General features: G+C 47.1%; 1 protein-coding gene across 1 annotated transcript in view; it reads right to left on the bottom strand.

Annotated features, from left to right (window-relative positions):
• USP45 (ubiquitin specific peptidase 45) overlaps positions 1 to 18,809 on the bottom strand; it is a 110,811-nt gene that overhangs the window by 57,297 nt on the left and 34,705 nt on the right. The window contains exons 7-8 of the mRNA XM_063443559.1: positions 18,658 to 18,753; positions 2,996 to 3,126 (exon numbers count right to left, since the gene is read on the bottom strand). Of these exons, the coding sequence (XP_063299629.1) occupies positions 2,996 to 3,126; positions 18,658 to 18,753 (227 nt within the window). The remainder of the gene's footprint in view (positions 1 to 2,995; positions 3,127 to 18,657; positions 18,754 to 18,809) is intronic.

Below are 18,809 nucleotides of genomic sequence, written 5' to 3'. Positions count from 1 at the left end.
TCTGTTTCTCCAGTGATAAAACATTTAGCTACTAAATACCTATGATACACCAGAGCAAAGGTGAAGCTACTATTTGTGCAAGCAACACACTGCAACCAGAAGGCTGCAGTGCTTTAACATATGGAAAAAAAACCTCTTAAAATAAAAAATGTATCCCATGAACATTCAGGTCACATAATGAAGTAAATATACAGAATTTCCAGTAGGCATAAAATACCAATTATAAATTAACCCTCAACTGCATTGTGCCAAGGGCACCAGAGGAGCCCACTTTATTAGCAATAGCGGTTGTTAACTCGAGCTATCTCCGGAGTCTCTCTTGACCTAAACGTAACAAGTACTATTGCTTGGCAGCAGAACCTCTTAAGAGAACAAAACGCCCCAATTTCTCAGTAAAAACCACATCTGTGAGCCAGCAGAGCACATAATTAGGTCGGTGATTAAGTGATTAGCCATCTTCTGCCCTGCTTTGTTGATAGAATTAAATAGGTCTTACAAGCTATATAAATTATGTGCACAAGCTACGTGAAATGTTTTCCATAACTAGATGCTTCACGAGAAATTTCCTCTGCCCATTTAATTATCTTAGCTTTTACCTACATTTGAAATAGTTCCTTAAGTGCTTAAAGAATATGTTTGTTATGTGCATCTATAACAAACTGTATATACATACTACATCTATAACAAGCTATATATGTACATAAACATTTATATGGGATTAGTGGGAGGTACACTCAGGAGTGGTACCCATCATCATTTTAATGATGCCAGCTGAACAGGTTGCTTCCAAGAAAGTAATTCCAACTAATTCAAGGTGGCCCTGTCCTCACCCAGTGTGGTCCTTACAGTAAAGTATTCCCTTGAAGGGATCCTATAGTGCCAGGGAAACAAAGCCGTTTTCCTGGCACTATAGGTTCCTAAGGTGCCACCCTCCCGCGGCACTGAAGGAGTTAAAACTCCTTCAGTCCCTTACCTGAATCCAGCGCCGATGTCCCTCGGCGCTGGGTTAGGCTCCGCCCACACTCCTAACCTGCCAACGTCAGCCAGCAGGGGAGACCTAATGCGCATGTGCGGCAATTGCCTCATTAGGATTTCTCCATAGGAAAGCATTAATCAATGCTTTCCTTTGGGGGAAAATCTGACGCTTGAGGTCCTCATGTAGAGCGTGAGGACATCCAGCGTGTGATAACGGACCAAAGGTCCAGTTGTAGACAGCCACTGAGGGCAGACTTAGAGCTGCAATGTAAACATTGTGCAAAAGGGACACAGCACCCAGACCACTTCAATGACCTGAAGTGGTCTGTGTGCCTACAGTGTCCCTTTAACCCGTACACCATCTTAACATACTATACAAGACATTACATCATCCTAACGACACTATCAATTTACACCTATATGACCTTAGCCAAAACTATAATGTATTAGAACAGACAAAAACATAGTAAAGTATGTATTGGAATAAAATAATGTCAAATCAGAGTCCTGAACACATTTACCTGCCACTTGACTTCATTCTTGTGGTTAATGGCATTGTCTCCAGAATTCCTCAATGAGGGCTAATAGTTACGTATCGTATATATTTATATTGGCAAAAAAAACTATATTGTGGGTAAAATAACTGATCAAGGTCTTCTCAAGAAATTATAATAACATACAATACCATGATTTATTTCTTTCCGCACAATACACGGTTTAATATTAGTTCTATTTAGCAGTCCTGAAACACACATCCCCCAGTGTACCAAAGATTTGTGGGGTAATACTCCTAAACAGCAGTTGCTTTATTCACCCGCTCTTTCATTACTTATATTCTAGGAAAGACACTGCTATTCTCTCACCCCAGCAACTCTTCACGTATACTAACAATAGGTGAGGGGTTGAATTAAAGCAACATTGCAAATAGTAGCTGTTGTGCAGCGTGCAAACCATGTAATATATAGCGGATACATAACAGTAAAGGGACACTATAGTCACAAGAACAAACACAGATTATTGTTATGTTCTGGTGAGTATAGTCAGTCCCTACAGGAATTTTTATTTTCAGAGAAAGGCCTAGTTACACCTCTAGTGGCAGTCATTCAGAAGGCCCCTAGAGGTGCTTCCTAGGTCATTGCTACACAATATGCAGCACCAACATTTTGCGTCTTCACGCTCTGCATGGAGGTGCTGAACACTCCCACAAAGATGTATTGATGCAATGTATCTCTAGGAGCAGATGCTGATTGGCGCAGCAAGGGGTATTGCCGCACATGTGCAAAAGCTCACCCCCCCCCCAAATGCTTTCCTATGGAAAGCACTGGATGCTCAGATTTGATGATCTCAGCCAAAGTGGCGCAGTGGGCAGGGTCAGACATGACAAGATCGGTGCGGCGCTCGGAAAAAGGGGGAAAAGGGGGGCCAGCAAGCTAAACTATGCTTTCAAAACTTCAGTGTCAGGAATACACATTTGCATTACTGACACTAGAACATTCCTTTATGCAAGTATCATGTAAGAATTATGTCACTAAGCGGTTCTGCAGACAATTGTAAATAATTTTACACATTTATTAAATAATATTTTCCTGATATTTAACCCATCCACTAAATCACCTTCAATGTCATTACTGTAAACCTATTCATCTTCTTAATATATATTATCTCAAAATGTGTGTGTATCTCAATCTTTCAGTCTCTAACCCTCATCGTAGAAGGTGAGATTGATTAAGTCATTTTATCGCGGATAAAATGGTCCTATGAAAACTGGTCACACGACATAAAATAAAACCCATTAACAAAGCTCTGCAACTTCACACAGCATTATCTCAGTGAACAATTCTTATTAAAGGAACACTGTAGACACCAGGACTACCAGTGCTTCCCTACGGAGATCATGATGATTGGAGACCAAAGCAAAACAGTGGTACCAGCTTGTGAAAATAAAAACAGAATAGCATAGCATGGCCTGTTAAGCCAATAGGCTATTTTTAAAACACAAATTTATTAAACATTTGCTTACTTTTGGCAGAGTTGACTGAAGAGCACCTTGGGGGAGATGGGTTCCTTTCCAGCCTCTTTCATACAGTGCAGAAATAAGAAGACTGCAGATGTCAAAGGTCCAGGAGTGGTAAGAGTGATCACTAAGGGGTCCTTCCCAAAAAGAGAAAAAAAATCATATTTTAACACAATATATTCATACATCTTCATTGTTAAGATTTTTTTTGTTTTATTTATGTGTATGTTATAGCCTTCCAGACACTACAGGAGTCTAGTGTGTGCGATTAAAATTCCATTTACAGAGCAGGAGATAAAAAAAAAAATCGAATAAAGTAAGTTGACAACTGATTACCGTATAAGTCGACCCGAATATAAGTCGAGACCCCTAATTTTACCCCAAAAAACTGGGAACCCCAACAGGACCGCCGGGTTTGTAATGAGCCCGGCATTCCTGTCTGTATTATGGCAATGTAAGTTGCCATAATACAGACATTCACTCGAGTATAAGACAAGTGGGGGTTTTTCAGCACAAAAAATGTGCTGAAAAACTCGACTTATCCTCGAGTATATACGGTAAATAATTTATTTTATGCAGGCTGTGTGAGTCACAGCCAGGGGGGGCGTGGCTAGGGCTTCATAAACCGAAACAAAAGTGATCTATCTCCTAAAGAGCAGAGAAGTGAGCAGTGAGACTGCAGCTGCATGATCTATACACCGCAACTGCTTCATTAAGCTAAAGTTGTTTTGGTGCCTATTGTGTTCTTTTAACATAATATCACATGCACATAAAAGGATGCGTTTCCTCACTGGTTTGTACCCCCCCCAAAAAAAGAAACACAGATGTCATGACTTCTAATTGAGAAGCACTGGTTTCAGAAGCATTGTAAGATCACAGCCTGTCTGCCCCCTGCCTGCCCAGCAGGCCCACTAGACCCCAGGTAAGAAATCCACTCAGCTCTCCCAAAGGTAGGGAGGATTTAAATAAAAAAATAAAATAAACAATCTGTAAGTGTTGGGGAGAAATGTGTGTATGGCTGAGTGTCTGTATCCATGGCTGTCTGTATGGCTGTGTGTGTATCGCTGGCTGAGTGTCTGTGTGTGTATCGCTGAGTGTCTGTATGGCTGTGTGTGTATCGCTGTGTGTGTATGGCTGTTTGTATGGCAGTGTGTGTATGGCTGTATGTGTATATGGCTGTCTGTATGCATGGCTGTATGGCTGTGTCCATGGCTGTCTGTGTGTGTGTAAGTGTATGGCTGTCTGTGTATGTGTATGGCTGTCTGTATGGCTGTGTGTGCATGGCTGTCTGTGTGTTTGTGTATGGTTGTCTGTGTGTGTTTGTGTATGGCTGTCTTTGTGTGAGTCTCCATGGCTGTCTGTGTGTGTCTGTGGTTGTGTATGGCTGCCTGTCTGTGTGTGTGTGTGTGTATGGCTGTCTGTGTCCATGGCTGTCTGTGTGCATGGCTGTCTGTGTGGCTGTATGTATGGCTGTCTGTGAGTCTGTGTCCATGGCTATCTGTATGGCTGTCTGTGCGCATGGCTGCCTTTGTGTGTGTGTGTGTGTGTGTCTGTGAGGGAGCCTGTGTGTCTGTCAGTGAATGTGTGTGTCGAAGTGATTCTGTGTTAATGTCAGTGAGTGTGTGTGAGAGTTTCAAGGAGTAATGGGAGGATCCGCTTTTTGAAGGTATGGATGGGGCCATTGGGGGTATACCAGAGGCTGAACTCTGGACAATGCTTGTTGTCTGTGGTTTTTTTTGTGTTTTGTTTTTTTAAACAGGGGCCGGGGTTTAGTAGATATGGGGGCAGGGGTTTAGTTGACATGGGGACTGGGATTTAGTAGACGAGGGAGGCTGGGATTTAGTAGACATTGGGGGCTGGGATTTAGTAGACGAGGGGTGCCTGGGGTTTAGTAGACATGGGACAGGGGGTTCAGGAGAGGGGGTCGCTGTTTTTTTTTTTTATACTGTACTTTTCAAAATAAACCTACGTTTCTATTAGAATTTAACTTTTTGTTTTTTTGCGTCCCACATAAACTTAAACCTTGTTAATTTGGCCTTTACTAGCCTTTGAGTTTGACATGCTTGTTCTAAACTGTCAAAGAACTTCATAAAATAGAATATACTACATCACTGTGCGGTTGAGGTCTGGCCTCTCCACCTTGTTATATAGAGGCTTGAGGCTGTGATGGTAGTTAAAATCCTTTATTAGACACTCCAATCATTAAAAGTAGTTGTCTGGCTGTATGTCCTTCTCCTCACCGATGTGGTATAGTCCCAAACAATTCCGTCGGTCCGTCGGTGTTTGGGACTATACCACATCGGTGAGGAGAAGGACATACAGCCAGACAACTACTTTTAATGATTGGAGTGTCTAATAAAAGGATTTTAACTACCATCACAGCCTCAAGCCTCTATATATCGAGATGCCAATACAGTTCAGAGCAGACTAAATTGCTCTACTCTTGTGAGTGTTTTGATTTATAATTTCAGTATTTTAATTCTATGCATATTGCCCTATGAGTTTTTTTCTGTTTTCTTTGAGTATATCACTGAAGTGCTAACAGAAGCAACCACAAAACTTTTAAAAGTGAGTTTATTTTTCATTTAGCACTTATGTGTTTTGACACTAATGCACTTTTAAGATATCACATATGTATGTGGTATTCATATCACTTTATTTGATTTGTAGTGTTTAAGCACAGTGCACTTTATATAACCTTTTGAAAATTTATTATTATTATTATTTAATATTTGTGTGAAAATTATTCACTAACATTGTTGATGGTCTTAAAGGCACAGCGCACTTTATTTTTTGGTTTTTGCAATTTATGTGAGAGGAGCTTTTTCACGATATATAGTGCTGCTTTATATTTATATTGTACTGTACACATTAGTTTTAGCGCCATTTCTACTTGTCTTTTGGTACCTCTCCACCTTGTGACTTTTAAAGGTTTTGGCTCATTTGATGAAAAACCTTTGGCAGTGCAGGACTGAGTCACAAAAGGAGAACAGGGATGCTTTAAAATACTTACTTATGTAAATGGACTCAATACAACAAATATAATTAGAGCGAGCAAACAGGAAAAAATAAATAAATAAAGCCGCTATGACCAAGATCATTATTTTCTCTCATAACTAAATAGGTCAATTTAAGCATACGTTGAAAAGATACAGTATACCCAATGACCTATTACTTTCCTTTCTCACAATGAAGTATCATTAGACATACTATTATACTGTTATGGTGCCATTATCTCGCAAAGAGATAATGATCATATAGGCAAGGACTTAAAGTACAACTGTGTATCTTGTGCAAGATTTGACTTGCTGCCTTCTTCTTAAAGTGGCCCTGTCACTTTTGAGTATTTCAGAAACATACCATCTTCAAGAAACACTTATGTTGACAGTGTTAGATTTTTATTGAATATTCATAGTGCAAGAAGTTCAATGGAGGATCCTAGACCTTGGTTTTATAATTTCACACAAGCACAATAGGGCAAAAGTACGGAGGGCTTCTTCTTGGGGAAGAAGTGTCCAGATCTGACCCCAGAATGAAGAAGCCGGGGTGGATGGGGGTAGAGGCAGGGGAAGGTTCAGGTAAGAATATCTCCTTTAGTTACTCAATATAAGCTGGCTTTGTAAAATAACAAGTACCGTATATACTCGAGTATAAGCCGAGTTTTTCAGCACATTTTTTGTGCTGAAAAACCCCAACTCGGCTTATACTCGAGTCAGAGTCTGTATTATGGCAATTTGCATTGCCATAATACAGACCGGGGGAGAGGGGGGCTGGCAGAGCTATAACTTACCTTTCCTGCAGCTCCTGTCAGCTTCCTCCTCCTCCGCGCCGTCCGTTCAGCACCTCGGTCAGCTCCCAGTGTAAGTCTCGCGAGAGCCGCGGCTCTCGCGAGACTTACACTGTGAGCTGACAGAAGAGCTGAATGGACGGAGCGGAGGAGAAGGGAGCTGACAGGAGCTGCTGTGAAGGTAAGTTATAGCTCTGCCACCCCCCCTCTCCCCCCCACTGAACTACCAATGACACTGGACCACCAGGGAAGGAGCCCCCCTCCCTGCCATGTATCAAGCAGGGAGGGGGGACGAAAAAAAATATAATAATAATAAAATAAAAAATTATATTTTAAAAATAATATTTTAAATATATTTTAAAAATAATAATAATAAATTATAATAAATAATAATAAAATAAATAAAAATAATAAAAAAATTAATCTAACAAAAAAAATATTACCATTATAATAATTAAAAAAATAATAAAAATGCCCACCCCCCACCAAGGCTCTGCAACACACTGCACTCACACACACACACACACACTGCACGCACTCACACGCACTCACACTGCACTCATACACACTGCACTCATACACACTGCACTCATACACACTGCACTCATACACACTGCACTCATGCACACACACTGCACTCATGCACACACACTGCACTCATGCACACACACTGCACTCATGCACACACACTGCACTCATACACACACACTGCACTCATACACACACACTGCACTCATACACACTGCACTCATACACACTGCACTCACACACACACACTGCATTCATTATATACACACACTGTAAATAAATATTCAATTAATATAATTTTTTTAGGATCTAATTTTATTTAGAAATTTACCAGTAGCTGCTGCATTTCCCACCCTAGTCTTATACTCGAGTCAATAAGTTTTCCCAGTTTTTTGGGGTAAAATTAGGGGCCTCGGCTTATATTCGGGTCGGCTTATACTCGAGTATATACGGTAATTAAATCATCACTTAATGTGAATCATGAGTAAAGAAGCACTTAAATCCCAGGCTTGTGCTTTTACGCATGACATTTTTTAGGAACAGATTTATACCTCCAGTGTGTTAACTCCCCACATCATTCATTTTTTTTTAAATTAAAAAAAGGTTTAGGATTTCTTAATAAAAGGCTTTAGCATATTTGTTTTACTTACAGCATTTTTGATCTGTTTGAGCAGCATTTCAAATGTTCATTCAGGAAAGATCTCTAACCTCTCTCCCTCCCCCTCGAATACATCTTCCAATAAATCACCCAATCCCACTTACTCCACTGTTCTATGCTCATTCGCATCGGCTACAATGGAAGGGGATGCTGCTCTGCTCCAGTCCTCCCGGAGCACCACCTCTTCCCTTGATCCTATTCCCTCATCCGCACTTTGTCTCCCTCTTTTGCTCTTCCTCTCACTAAAATTTTCAATCTCTCCCTTTCCTCCGGCACTTTTCCTTCACCCTTCTAGCATGCAACTACAACTCAGATTCAGAAAAAGCCCAACGTCGACCCCAACTCCCCACCCAACTACTGCCCTATATCGCTCCTGCCATTTGCCTCCAAGATCCTTGAGAGAGTTGTGTATGCGAGATTGACAGATTTCCTTGAATCCAACTCTCTGCTTGATCCGCTTCAGTCTGGATTCTGCGCTCGTCACTCTGTTGAAACAGCTGTGACCAAAGTATCCAGAGATTTCATTGCTGCTAAATCTCGAGGCCATTACTCTATCCTAATTCTCCTTGATCTTCCTGCTGCCTTTGACACTGTTGATCATCAACAGCTTCTTTGCATTCTCTGTAATCACGGTCTACAAGATACGGTTCTCTCCTGGTGCTCCTACTACCCCTCCCAGCGCTTTTTCTTTCTCTGGCTTTGCCTTTTCTCCCAAACCCCTCCCTGTCGGCATTCCCCAAGGTTCTGTCTTTGGTCCCCTATTGTTCTCAGTCTACACGGTCTCCCTTGATAAACTCATCAGCTTCTTTGGCTTCCATTATCAATTATATGCAGATGACACACAAATCTACCTGTCTTCTCCTGATATTTCTCCGCCCATCTTGACTTGTGTCTCCGACTGCCTCTTTGCGATTTCCAACTGGATGGCTGCTCACTTCCTTAAACTCAACCTGTCCTCAAGTGTGGAACCATAAGGTCCCAAGCGGAAGAGTTATAAATGGGAAGGAGTCCCTACCTTTAATAATCCTAAGGATATAAACAGTAAAAATAGACAGGAAAAAATAGGGAGACCAGGGTAGTGGGGTAGATGTGTCAAGGCACATACAGACCCAAATAACTGCTCAGCTAAGAAATTATACCAAGCCTAACTATTAAAGCCTGTGTAGAATGGCATCACAACTGTGGAGTTGGAAGAACAGATAGATAGAGGCAGGGCTCGAGTCCTGCAGGAACGCGTGGGAACGGTGTTCCTGCACTTTTCCCACAGCAGGAACGCCGTTCCCATTACTAGTCCTGCAGGACCCAGGGCTGGCACAAGCGGCTGCCAGAGCAGGGGGAGCACAAATCCGAATCCCCTGCCTCTGACTGGGGACTCGGATTTTTAACTCACCTCTCCCCCTGCAGTCAGTGGAGTCGTCCGGCCTCTCCTGATGTCAGTAGGAGGGGGCGTGACTTTCTCTGCTCTTCTCACAGGACCGCTGGGGAGCAGAGGAAGCCACGCCCCCTCCTCCTGACATCATCAGGAGAGGCCGGCTTACTCCACTGACTGCAGGCTGCAGGTTCCAGATCCTGTCCCACCCCTCCTGGCCCAAGGTAAGCCTCAGGGACGGGGGAAGGCACTTTAGTTTTTTTTTTTTTGTCCCTTTCCCCAGTCCCTGTCCCCCTCCTCAGGCCCTGTCCCCCTCCTCAGGCCCTGTCCCCCTCCTCAGGCCCTGTCCCCCTCCTCAGGCCCTGTCTCCCTCCTCAGGCCCTGTCTCCCTCCTCAGGCCCTGTCTCCCTCCTCAGGCCCTGTCTCCCTCCTCAGGCCCTGTCTCCCTCCTCAGGCCCTGTCTCCCTCCTCAGGCCCTGTCCCCCTCCTCAGGCCCTGTCCCCCTCCTCAGGCCCTGTCCCCCTCCTCAGGCCCTGTCCCCCTCCTCAGGCCCTGTCCCCCTCCTCAGGCCCTGTCCCCCTCCTCAGGCCCTGTCCCCCTCCTCAGGCCCTGTCTCCCTCCTCAGGCCCTGTCTCCCACCTCAGGCCCTGTCTCCCACCTCAGTCCCTGTCTCCCACCTCAGTCCCTGTCCCCCTATTTAAGGCCCTGTCCCCCCTCCTCAGTCCCTGTCTCCCTCCTTAGTCCCTTTCCCCAGTCCCTGTCCCCCTCCTCAAGCCCTATCCCCTTACTCAGTCCCTGTCCCCCTATTTAAGGCCCTGTCCCCCCTCCTCAGTCCCTGTCCCCCCTCCTCAGTCCCTGTCCCCCTATTTAAGGCCCTGTCCCCCCTCCCCAGTCCCTTTCCCCAGTCCCTGTCCCCCTCCTCAAGCCGTATCCCCTTACTCAGTCCCTGTCCCCCTATTTAAGGTCCTGTCCCCCCTCCTCAGTCCCTGTCCCCCCTCCTCAGTCCCTGTCTCCCTCCTCAGTCCCTGTCTCCCTCCTCAGTCCCTGTCCCCCTATTTAAGGCCCTGCCCCCCCTCCTCAGTCCCTGTCCCCCTCCTCCAGCCCCTGTCCCCCTCCTCAGCCTCTGTCCCCCTCCTCAGCCTCTGTCCCCCTCCTCAGCCTCTGTCCCCCTCCTCAGCCTCTGTCCCCCTCCTCAGCCTCTGTCCCCCTCCTCAGCCTCTGTCCCCCTCCTCAGCCTCTGTCCCCCTCCTCAGCCTCTGTCCCCCTCCTCAGCCTCTGTCCCCCTCCTCAGCCCCTGTCCCCCTCCTCAGCCCCTGTCCCCCTCCTCAGCCCCTGTCCCCCTCCTCAGCCCCTGTCCCTTTCCTCAGCCCCTGTCCCTTTCCTCAGCCCCTGGGGACGACGGGACGGGACGGGCAGGCCCCTTCCTCAGCCCATGGCCCCTTCCTCAGCCCCTGTCCCCTTCCTCAGCCCATGGCCCCTTCCTCAGCCCATGGCCCCTTCCTCAGCCCATGGCCCCTTCCTCAGCCCATGGCCCCTTCCTCAGCCCATGGCCCCTTCCTCAGCCCATGGCCCCTTCCTCAGCCCATGGCCCCTTCCTCAGCCCATGGCCCCTTCCTCAGCCCATGGCCCCTTCCTCAGCCCATGGCCCCTTCCTCAGCCCATGGCCCCTTCCTCAGCCCATGGCCCCTTCCTCAGCCCATGGCCCCTTCCTCAGCCCATGGCCCCTTCCTCAGCCCATTCTCCCCCCTCCTCCTAAGCTCCTGTCCCTCTTCCTCAGCCCTGCCACCTTCCTCAGCCCATGGCCCCTTCCTCAGCCCATGGCCCCTTCCTCAGCCCATGGCCCCTTCCTCAGCCCATGGCCCCTTCCTCAGCCCATGGCCCCCCCCCTCCTCCTAAGCTCCTGTCCCTTTTTCCACAGCACTGTCACCTTACTTAGCCCCTGTCCCCCTCCTCAGCCCCTGTCCCCCTCCTCAGCCCCTGTCCACCTTACTCAGCCCCTGTCCACCTTACTCAGCCCCTGTCCACCTTACTCAGCCCCTGTCCACCTTACTCAGCCCCTGTCCACCTTACTCAGCCCCTGTCCACCTTACTCAGCCCCTGTCCACCTTACTCAGCCCCTGTCCACCTTACTCACCCCCTGTCCACCTTACTCAGCCCCTGTCCACCTTACTCAGCCCCTGTCCACCTTACTCAGCCCCTGTCCACCTTACTCAGCCCCGTGCTCTTACTCAGTCCCTGCATACGAGCATCAGCCCCTGCCCCCATCCTCAGCCCCTGCCCCTCTTCCTCAGCCCCTGCCCCTCTTCCTCAGCCCCTGCCCCTCTTCCTCAGCCCCTGCCCCTCTTCCTCAGCCCCTGCCCCTCTTCCTCAGCCCCTGCCCCTCTTCCTCAGCCCCTGCCCCTCTTCCTCAGCCCCTGCCCCTCTTCCTCAGCTCCTGACCCCCTCTTCCTCAGCTCCTGACCCCCTCTTCAGCCCCGTGCCCTTACTCAGCCCCTGCATACAAGCATATCATTTTTTTGGGGGTGAGGGGGAGGCGGGGAGTGGATCTTGGGTGAGTTCCTGCACTTTTTTACCCAGGACTTGACCCCTGGATAGAGGAGTAGATGAGCTAATAAAGGGATAACCTCCTAAACAGGGGGATGAATATTCCCAAAAGCCCAATCCCAAACTAAGACCACTCACAAGGAGGGGGTCCTGTTCCTATATACCTCGGCACTGTGATGAATCACAAGTGCCTACCTGTAACCCTTCTCCCTTCCTAACTAAGTAGCTAAAACACAAATTAACTTAAATTAAATAATCCATAAAGTGCTACCAAAGTGAACAAAGTAAAAGAAAGAAAAAAATAAATGAACGCTCATTTCAGATTTCATTTTTTTTTTAAATTAATTTTACTTTGTCTCACTAGATTGAAACATTGCCATGGTAACTGTGGCAACGCTCCAACCTCGCAAGAGGAACCCGGTGGAGCTGCAGGCCCAAGCTCCCCTTGGTCCTCTCTCTACTCTCCCTCCCATGTTCGCTGCCCATTTCAATGCCTGTGGGTCAGTGAGGGAGATTTTTTAAATTCCCACAATTCCATGAATGCGCACAGCAGGGCCGGCACATGGATAGCACTAGCCCTGCAGGGGCCGGCAGGGGAGATCCTGTGATCTCCTGTGATGAGAATTTTATAGTACCACCTTAAATCAGAAGAGTTTCCATAAGCAATTGTATCCTAAGCTATGAAGCCATCTATTTTGTTAGTCTTGCACTTATTTTCAGTAAACTTGTTGATGACAACAAAATTGGTTTGGCTGAATCAAATCAGCTTAAAAAAATTGTTTTAGGATTACGGCAGTAAATTTTAAATTCAGGACAAAAATATTTAGTTTTATCCACAAAATGGAAAAAAGGAAGAAAAAGTGTGTTTATAGTGTCTAACATAAAAAAACCCTCTCAAACAATAAATTAGTGATTCAAAATTGGTATGTTAGTGGCAGTGGCTGCTAGCAATAGGCACAGTAAATGGTATTCCGAATCAACTGAACCGACTTGCCTATTTGGTTGATTCGTACATATATCTATATATCTGTTTGGAATTTGGATATCTGGACAAAACACTTGATTGACCCAAATACAAACGAAATTGCAGTATGAACTGAAAGAATCTCTAGTCATAAATGTTCTTATGAATGCCCTTGACATTTTCCACCTAACTTAGAGCTTAGAATGGAGCAAGACTGTACAGCAGGGGTGGCCAAAAGGTAGATCCCCAGATGTTTTAAAACTACAGCTCCCATGGTGCTTTGAATTCCTTTAGAATGACAATGCATCATGGAAGCTGTAGTTTTAAAACATCTGGGGATCTACCTTTTGAGCACCCCTGCTGCAGAGTATACGGCTATTCACTTACCATTTATAGACAATGTAACAAACTCCCCTTTTCCTGTGAGTTTGCCAGGAGTCCTTGGAGGGGCCTGCTTAGCAGCCTCCTGCCCACAGACTATGGACCCTGTAAACTGTGATATAAAAGTCTTCGTTTGTCTATTTGAATTACATGTTTCGGTAACTGAGCAGCCGCACGAACCAGAGACCACCCTGGAGCTTGTTAAACTTAATTGATACATCGTTGCAATTTCCACCGCAGTGGTCTAAGTGTTCGTCTGGGTGGCCGCAATTCCTATGGACGACCATGAGGTGGCGGCCATCTTGTTCGCATGTACCAAAACCACAAATATACTTCAGAGGGGCTTAGCCGCGAATGCCCTGGAATTATTTTCGGCATGAAAACTTTGCGGTTCCTGGTCGGTTCCTCAGCAGCACTTAGCCATGATTCTATGGAACTGTTTTCGGCTATGGGACCATGCCTGCGGTCAGTAAAAACTATGACTTCCATAAAATTTCTGAATCCCTGAACTGATCTGGGTGATTTTTGGATATGTTGGTCACCCAGATCAGGGCTATTAGGGGCTGTAACGTTTATGGGGATTTTTTGTGTTTTAAGGTATTTTTTCGGGTTTTGTAAAAATGTGTTTATTTGGTGTTTGGAGATAATTGAGTTTAGTATAGTACTTGACTTAATTATCTCCTAAGTAAAGGGGAAGGCTTATTGTATTGTATGTGGGAGTGTCATGCATTGTAACTTTGTTATTATTGGTTTGTAAGATTGTGTCCCTGTCCCCAACAAGGTCCATGTGGGCGTACCCCTTACATGGGGACTGTCATAAAAGGCCAGTGTGGCACCATTAAAATTCATTCCTGCTTGACCCTCAACACGTAGCCTCGTCTCATGATTGTAGGGAACCGCTATACAGCTATACCACTAGCTCTTCACAGCTATACTCTCTTGGAGGAGAGGCCTTCCCACTGAGTCCTTGGATCCAGGAGTTGGTCCAGGGTGGAAAGGGACGGCGAGACCCAAACCAAGCTGCGCCGGTTCGTGGGATCTACGGTGCTTATGGTGTCCGGTGCGGTGCTTATGGTTAGCATCAGCTAGGAAGCATCGATTAGCGGAGGTACCCAATCGGGGTGCCAGGTGGTCCGTCACAGACAATATGTCAGCATTTAACTTAACTCTGATACTTGTAGATGTTTAGTAGCTTCCAGCTTTCCTTTGTAGTGGAAGCGGCAACTGAGAGACTAACAATCTGTTGACTAATAACAGTGGACGGGTGCCAGGGCACTCTGTAGTTACTTAAAGCGGCACTGTCATGCCGAATCCCGTTTTTTTTTTAACCCCCCTCCCGCCTCCACTACATCCAATCGACCCCCTAGTCACCCCCAAATGCCCCTATGCCCCAAATGCCCCCACATTACCTCTTTTTAATTCTTTATCTTCTGCCCCGATCTTTATTCAGGGCGCCGCCATCTTTGTGTGGGTAGGTGAAGTCCCTGTGGGACACGTCATATACCCACACTACACAGACTGTGAGATTCCCGCACATGCCCAGTGAAACATCTGGACATGCGAACGGGAATTTCACCTATTCATTCATTCATCAGACAGACGAATGAATGAATAGAAAAAATCAGACGAACAAACTAACACTGAGTATCACTGAGTATCAGTGTTAGTTTGTTCCTTCAGTTTATTACAAGGAGGGAGCTACCGGCGTGCAGCTCCCTCCTTGTAATATGTAACTATAGAAGCGGCAGGGAGCAGTGCTCCTCGCCACTTCCTAAGCCCCCCATGTCCCCCCTCACTCTATGGGGGTCAATATGACCCCCATAATAGGACAAGGGAGATTAAAATCTCCCCAATACCCCTACTCGCTATACCGCGAGTAGGGGTATGTCCACTAAACAGTGAGCAGCCTGTGGCTGCTCACTGTAAAAAAAAAAAAAAAATGGTAATAAGGGGGGGACCTACTGTCCCCCCGGCCCCCACCCCTGCGCGGTGGGTGGGGGCCCTAATAAAACAATAAGGGGGGGGGGGACCTTCTGTCCTGCCCCCCGGCCCCCACCCCTGAGCGGTGGGTGGGGGCCCTAATAAAACAATAAGGGGGGGGGACCTATTGTCCTCCCCCCCTGGCCCCCACCCCTGCGCAGTGGGTGGGGGCCCTAATAAAACAATAAGGAGGGGGACCTATTGTCCTCCCCCCCTGGCCCCCACCCCTGCGCGGTGGGTGGGGGCCCTAATAAAACAATAAGGGGGGGGACCTACTGTCCTCCCCCCCGGCCCCCACCCCTGAGCGGTGGGTGGGGGCCCTAATAAAACAATAAGGGGGGGGACCTACTGTCCTCCCCCCCGGCCCCCACCCCTGAGCGGTGGGTGGGGGCCCTAATAAAACAATAAGGGGGGGGGACCTACTGTCCTCCCCCCCTGGCCCCCACCCCTGCGCGGTGGGTGGGGGCCCTAATAAAACAATAAGGGGGGGGACCTGCTGTCCTCCCCCCCTGGCCCCCACCCTTGCGCGGTGGGTGGGGGCCCTAAATGACCCCCCCCCCCCCATCAAGGTGACTAGGGGTCCCAAGCCCCTAGTCACCCCCCACCCAAAACATTCTATCCCCTACCTACCCCCCTCACCCTAAAAATAGTGAGGGGGGGAATAAAATAACTAACCTGTAAAAAAAAAAAAAATTAAACTTACCATTTGACGTCTTCTTTTTTCTAAATTCTTCTTACTTCAGCCCCCCAAAAGGCCAAATAAAAATCCATAAACCCGTCGCACTTTAAAAAAAAAAAAAAACGAGCGCAAACAAAAATTAATCCATCTTCACCCATGGAGGGCACGCCGCGTACTGAGCTCCGCAGGGCGGGTCAAGGCTTATAAAGCCTTGCCCCGCCCTGCAATTAGGCTTAGAACACAATGATTGGTTGGTTTAAGCCAATCAGAGTGCTCTGTGTCATTTTACACAGCGTGGGAAAATTCAAAAGAACTTTCCCACGCTGTGTAAAATGACAGATCACTGTGATTGGATGGTTTTCAAGCCATCCAATCACAGTGCTCTGTGTCATTTTACAAGCGTGGGAAAATTCCAAAGAACTCTCCCACGCTTGTAAAATGACACAGAGCACTGTGATTGGATGGATTTCAAACCATCCAATCACAGTGCTCTGTGTCATTTTACACAGCGTGGGAAAGTTCAATTTTCCCACGCTGTGTAAAATGACACAGAGCACTGTGATTGGATGGCTTGAAATCCATCCAATCACACTGCTCTGTGTCATTTTACAAGCGTGGGAAAGTTCTTTGGAATTTTCCCACGCTTGTAAAATGACACAGAGCACTGTGATTGGATGGCTTGAAAACCATCCAATCACAGTGATCTGTCATTTTACACAGCGTGGGAAAGTTCTTTTGAATTTTCCCACGCTGTGTAAAATGACACAGAGCACTCTGATTGGCTAAAACCAACCAATCATTGTGTTCTAAGCCTAATTGCAGGGCGGGGCAAGGCTTTATAAGCCTTGACCCGCCCTGCGGAGCTCAGTACGCGGCGTGCCCTCCATGGGTGAAGATGGATTAATTTTTGTTTGCGCTCGGTTTTTTTTTTTTCTTTTTTTAAAGTGCGACGGGTTTATGGATTTTTATTTGGCCTTTTGGGGGGCTGAAGTAAGAAGAATTTAGAAAAAAGAAGACGTCAAATGGTAAGTTTAATTTTTTTTTTTTTTACAGGTTAGTTATTTTATTCCCCCCTCACTATTTTTAGGGTGAGGGGGGTAGGTAGGGGATAGAATGTTTTGGGTGGGGGGTGACTAGGGGCTTGGGACCCCTAGTCACCTTGATGGGGGGGGTCATTTAGGGCCCCCACCCACCGCGCAAGGGTGAGGGCCAGGGGGGGAGGACAGTAGGTCCCCCCCCCCTTATTGTTTTATTAGGGCCCCCACCCACCACGCAGGGGTGGGGGCCAGGGGGGGAGGACAGTAGGTCCCCCCCCCCTTATTGTTTTATTAGGGCCCCCACCCCCCACGCAGGGGTGGGGGCCAGGGGGGGGAGGACAATAGGTCCCCCCCCCCCTTATTGTTTTATTAGGGCCCCCACCCACCGCGCAGGGGTGGGGGCCAGGGGGGGAGGACAATAGGTCCCCCCCCCTTATTGTTTTATTAGGGCCCCCACCCACCGCGCAGGGGTGGGGGCCAGGGGGGGAGGACAATAGGTCCCCCCCCCTTATTGTTTTATTAGGGCCCCCACCCACCGCGCAGGGGTGGGGGCCAGGGGGGGAGGACAGTAGGTCCCCCCCCCCTTATTGTTTTATTAGGGCCCCCACCCACCGCGCAGGGGTGGGGGCCAGGGGGGGAGGACAGTAGGTCCCCCCCCTTATTGTTTTATTAGGGCCCCCACCCACCGCGCAGGGGTGGGGGCCGGGGGGGAGGACAGTAGGTCCCCCCCCCCTTATTGTTTTATTAGGGCCCCCACCCACCGCGCAGGGGTGGGGGCCGGGGGGGGGACAGTAGGTCCCCCCCATCTTTAACCCCCGCGCAGGGGAGGGGGGGTGTTTATTAGGTTTTTTTTTTGTTTTTTACAGTGAGCAGCCACAGGCTGCTCACTGCTTACTAGACATGCCCCTACTCGCGGTATAGCGAGTAGGGGCATATTATTTACTAATACTAAGTAATCTTTACTTAGTATTAGTAAAGTTGGCTGAAAGACCAATTCAGGTCTTTCAGCCTTTTAGTAGATAGCTCCCTGATACCGTGGGAATGAATAGGATCGGAGTTTCATTCATTAGAATGAAATTCCGATACAAACAAAGTACCGAATTGCATCCTAACACCAATGGAGAATTCTGTTAGGATGCAATTCGGCAGTTTTGCGGGCGTTCTGTCTAAGTGACAGGACGTTTGGCAATACTGACAGGAAGCATTGTGGGAACAGGGAGGAAAGCTAGGGATCATGGGAAAATTGCTCTGACCAGCGGAAATGAAGCACACTTTGCTCCTCCGCTGGTCAGAGCTGGTCAAGCGGAGGAATCCCATAAGACAAAGAGTCCCTACTTTGTCTTATGGTTTTAAAGAAAACTAAAGAAGACAGGAAGAAAAGAAGAACAGATCCTGAGAGAGGGGTAGAAGAGGAAGAGATTGAGGAAAGGTAAGTTCGGCATGACAGTGCCGCTTTAATAGCAAAGAATTGAGCAGTGAGCTTACAAGGGGACTTCATAAAACTAAAGTTTTGACCTGTTTCTCAACATTTCACTTCTAGGCCAGATATGAGTTTGGCATTTTCTTTATTTTGCTGGGATGGTTCAGTGGTCTGAGTCCTGAAAAGGATTAGATTAGATAAAACTCCAGGAAAGGACATAGCTTAGAAAAACATCTAAGGGAGTCTTTGCTAGCAAACCACGTTTGAGATACACAACATACAAGTGATCTGCAATTTGTAAAGCACAACAGCTGAACTCACTAAGCTGGTGTCTGCATTATGGCCAATCTTCATCTCTACATCCCTTTCCTTCATTTCATCCAGAGCTTCGTACAGCATGTGTGTTTGTGCCAAGTTCTGAAAAGAAATATACACATGGATAAGAACAAAAGAAAACACAAAGAATTTAAAAA

The sequence above is a fragment of the Pelobates fuscus genome, chromosome 2 (genome assembly GCF_036172605.1).
Source record: "Pelobates fuscus isolate aPelFus1 chromosome 2, aPelFus1.pri, whole genome shotgun sequence".
Lineage (NCBI taxonomy): Eukaryota > Metazoa > Chordata > Amphibia > Anura > Pelobatidae > Pelobates > Pelobates fuscus.
Note: the sequence above shows the minus strand (reverse complement) of the source record. Positions and strands in the feature narration are given on the sequence as shown.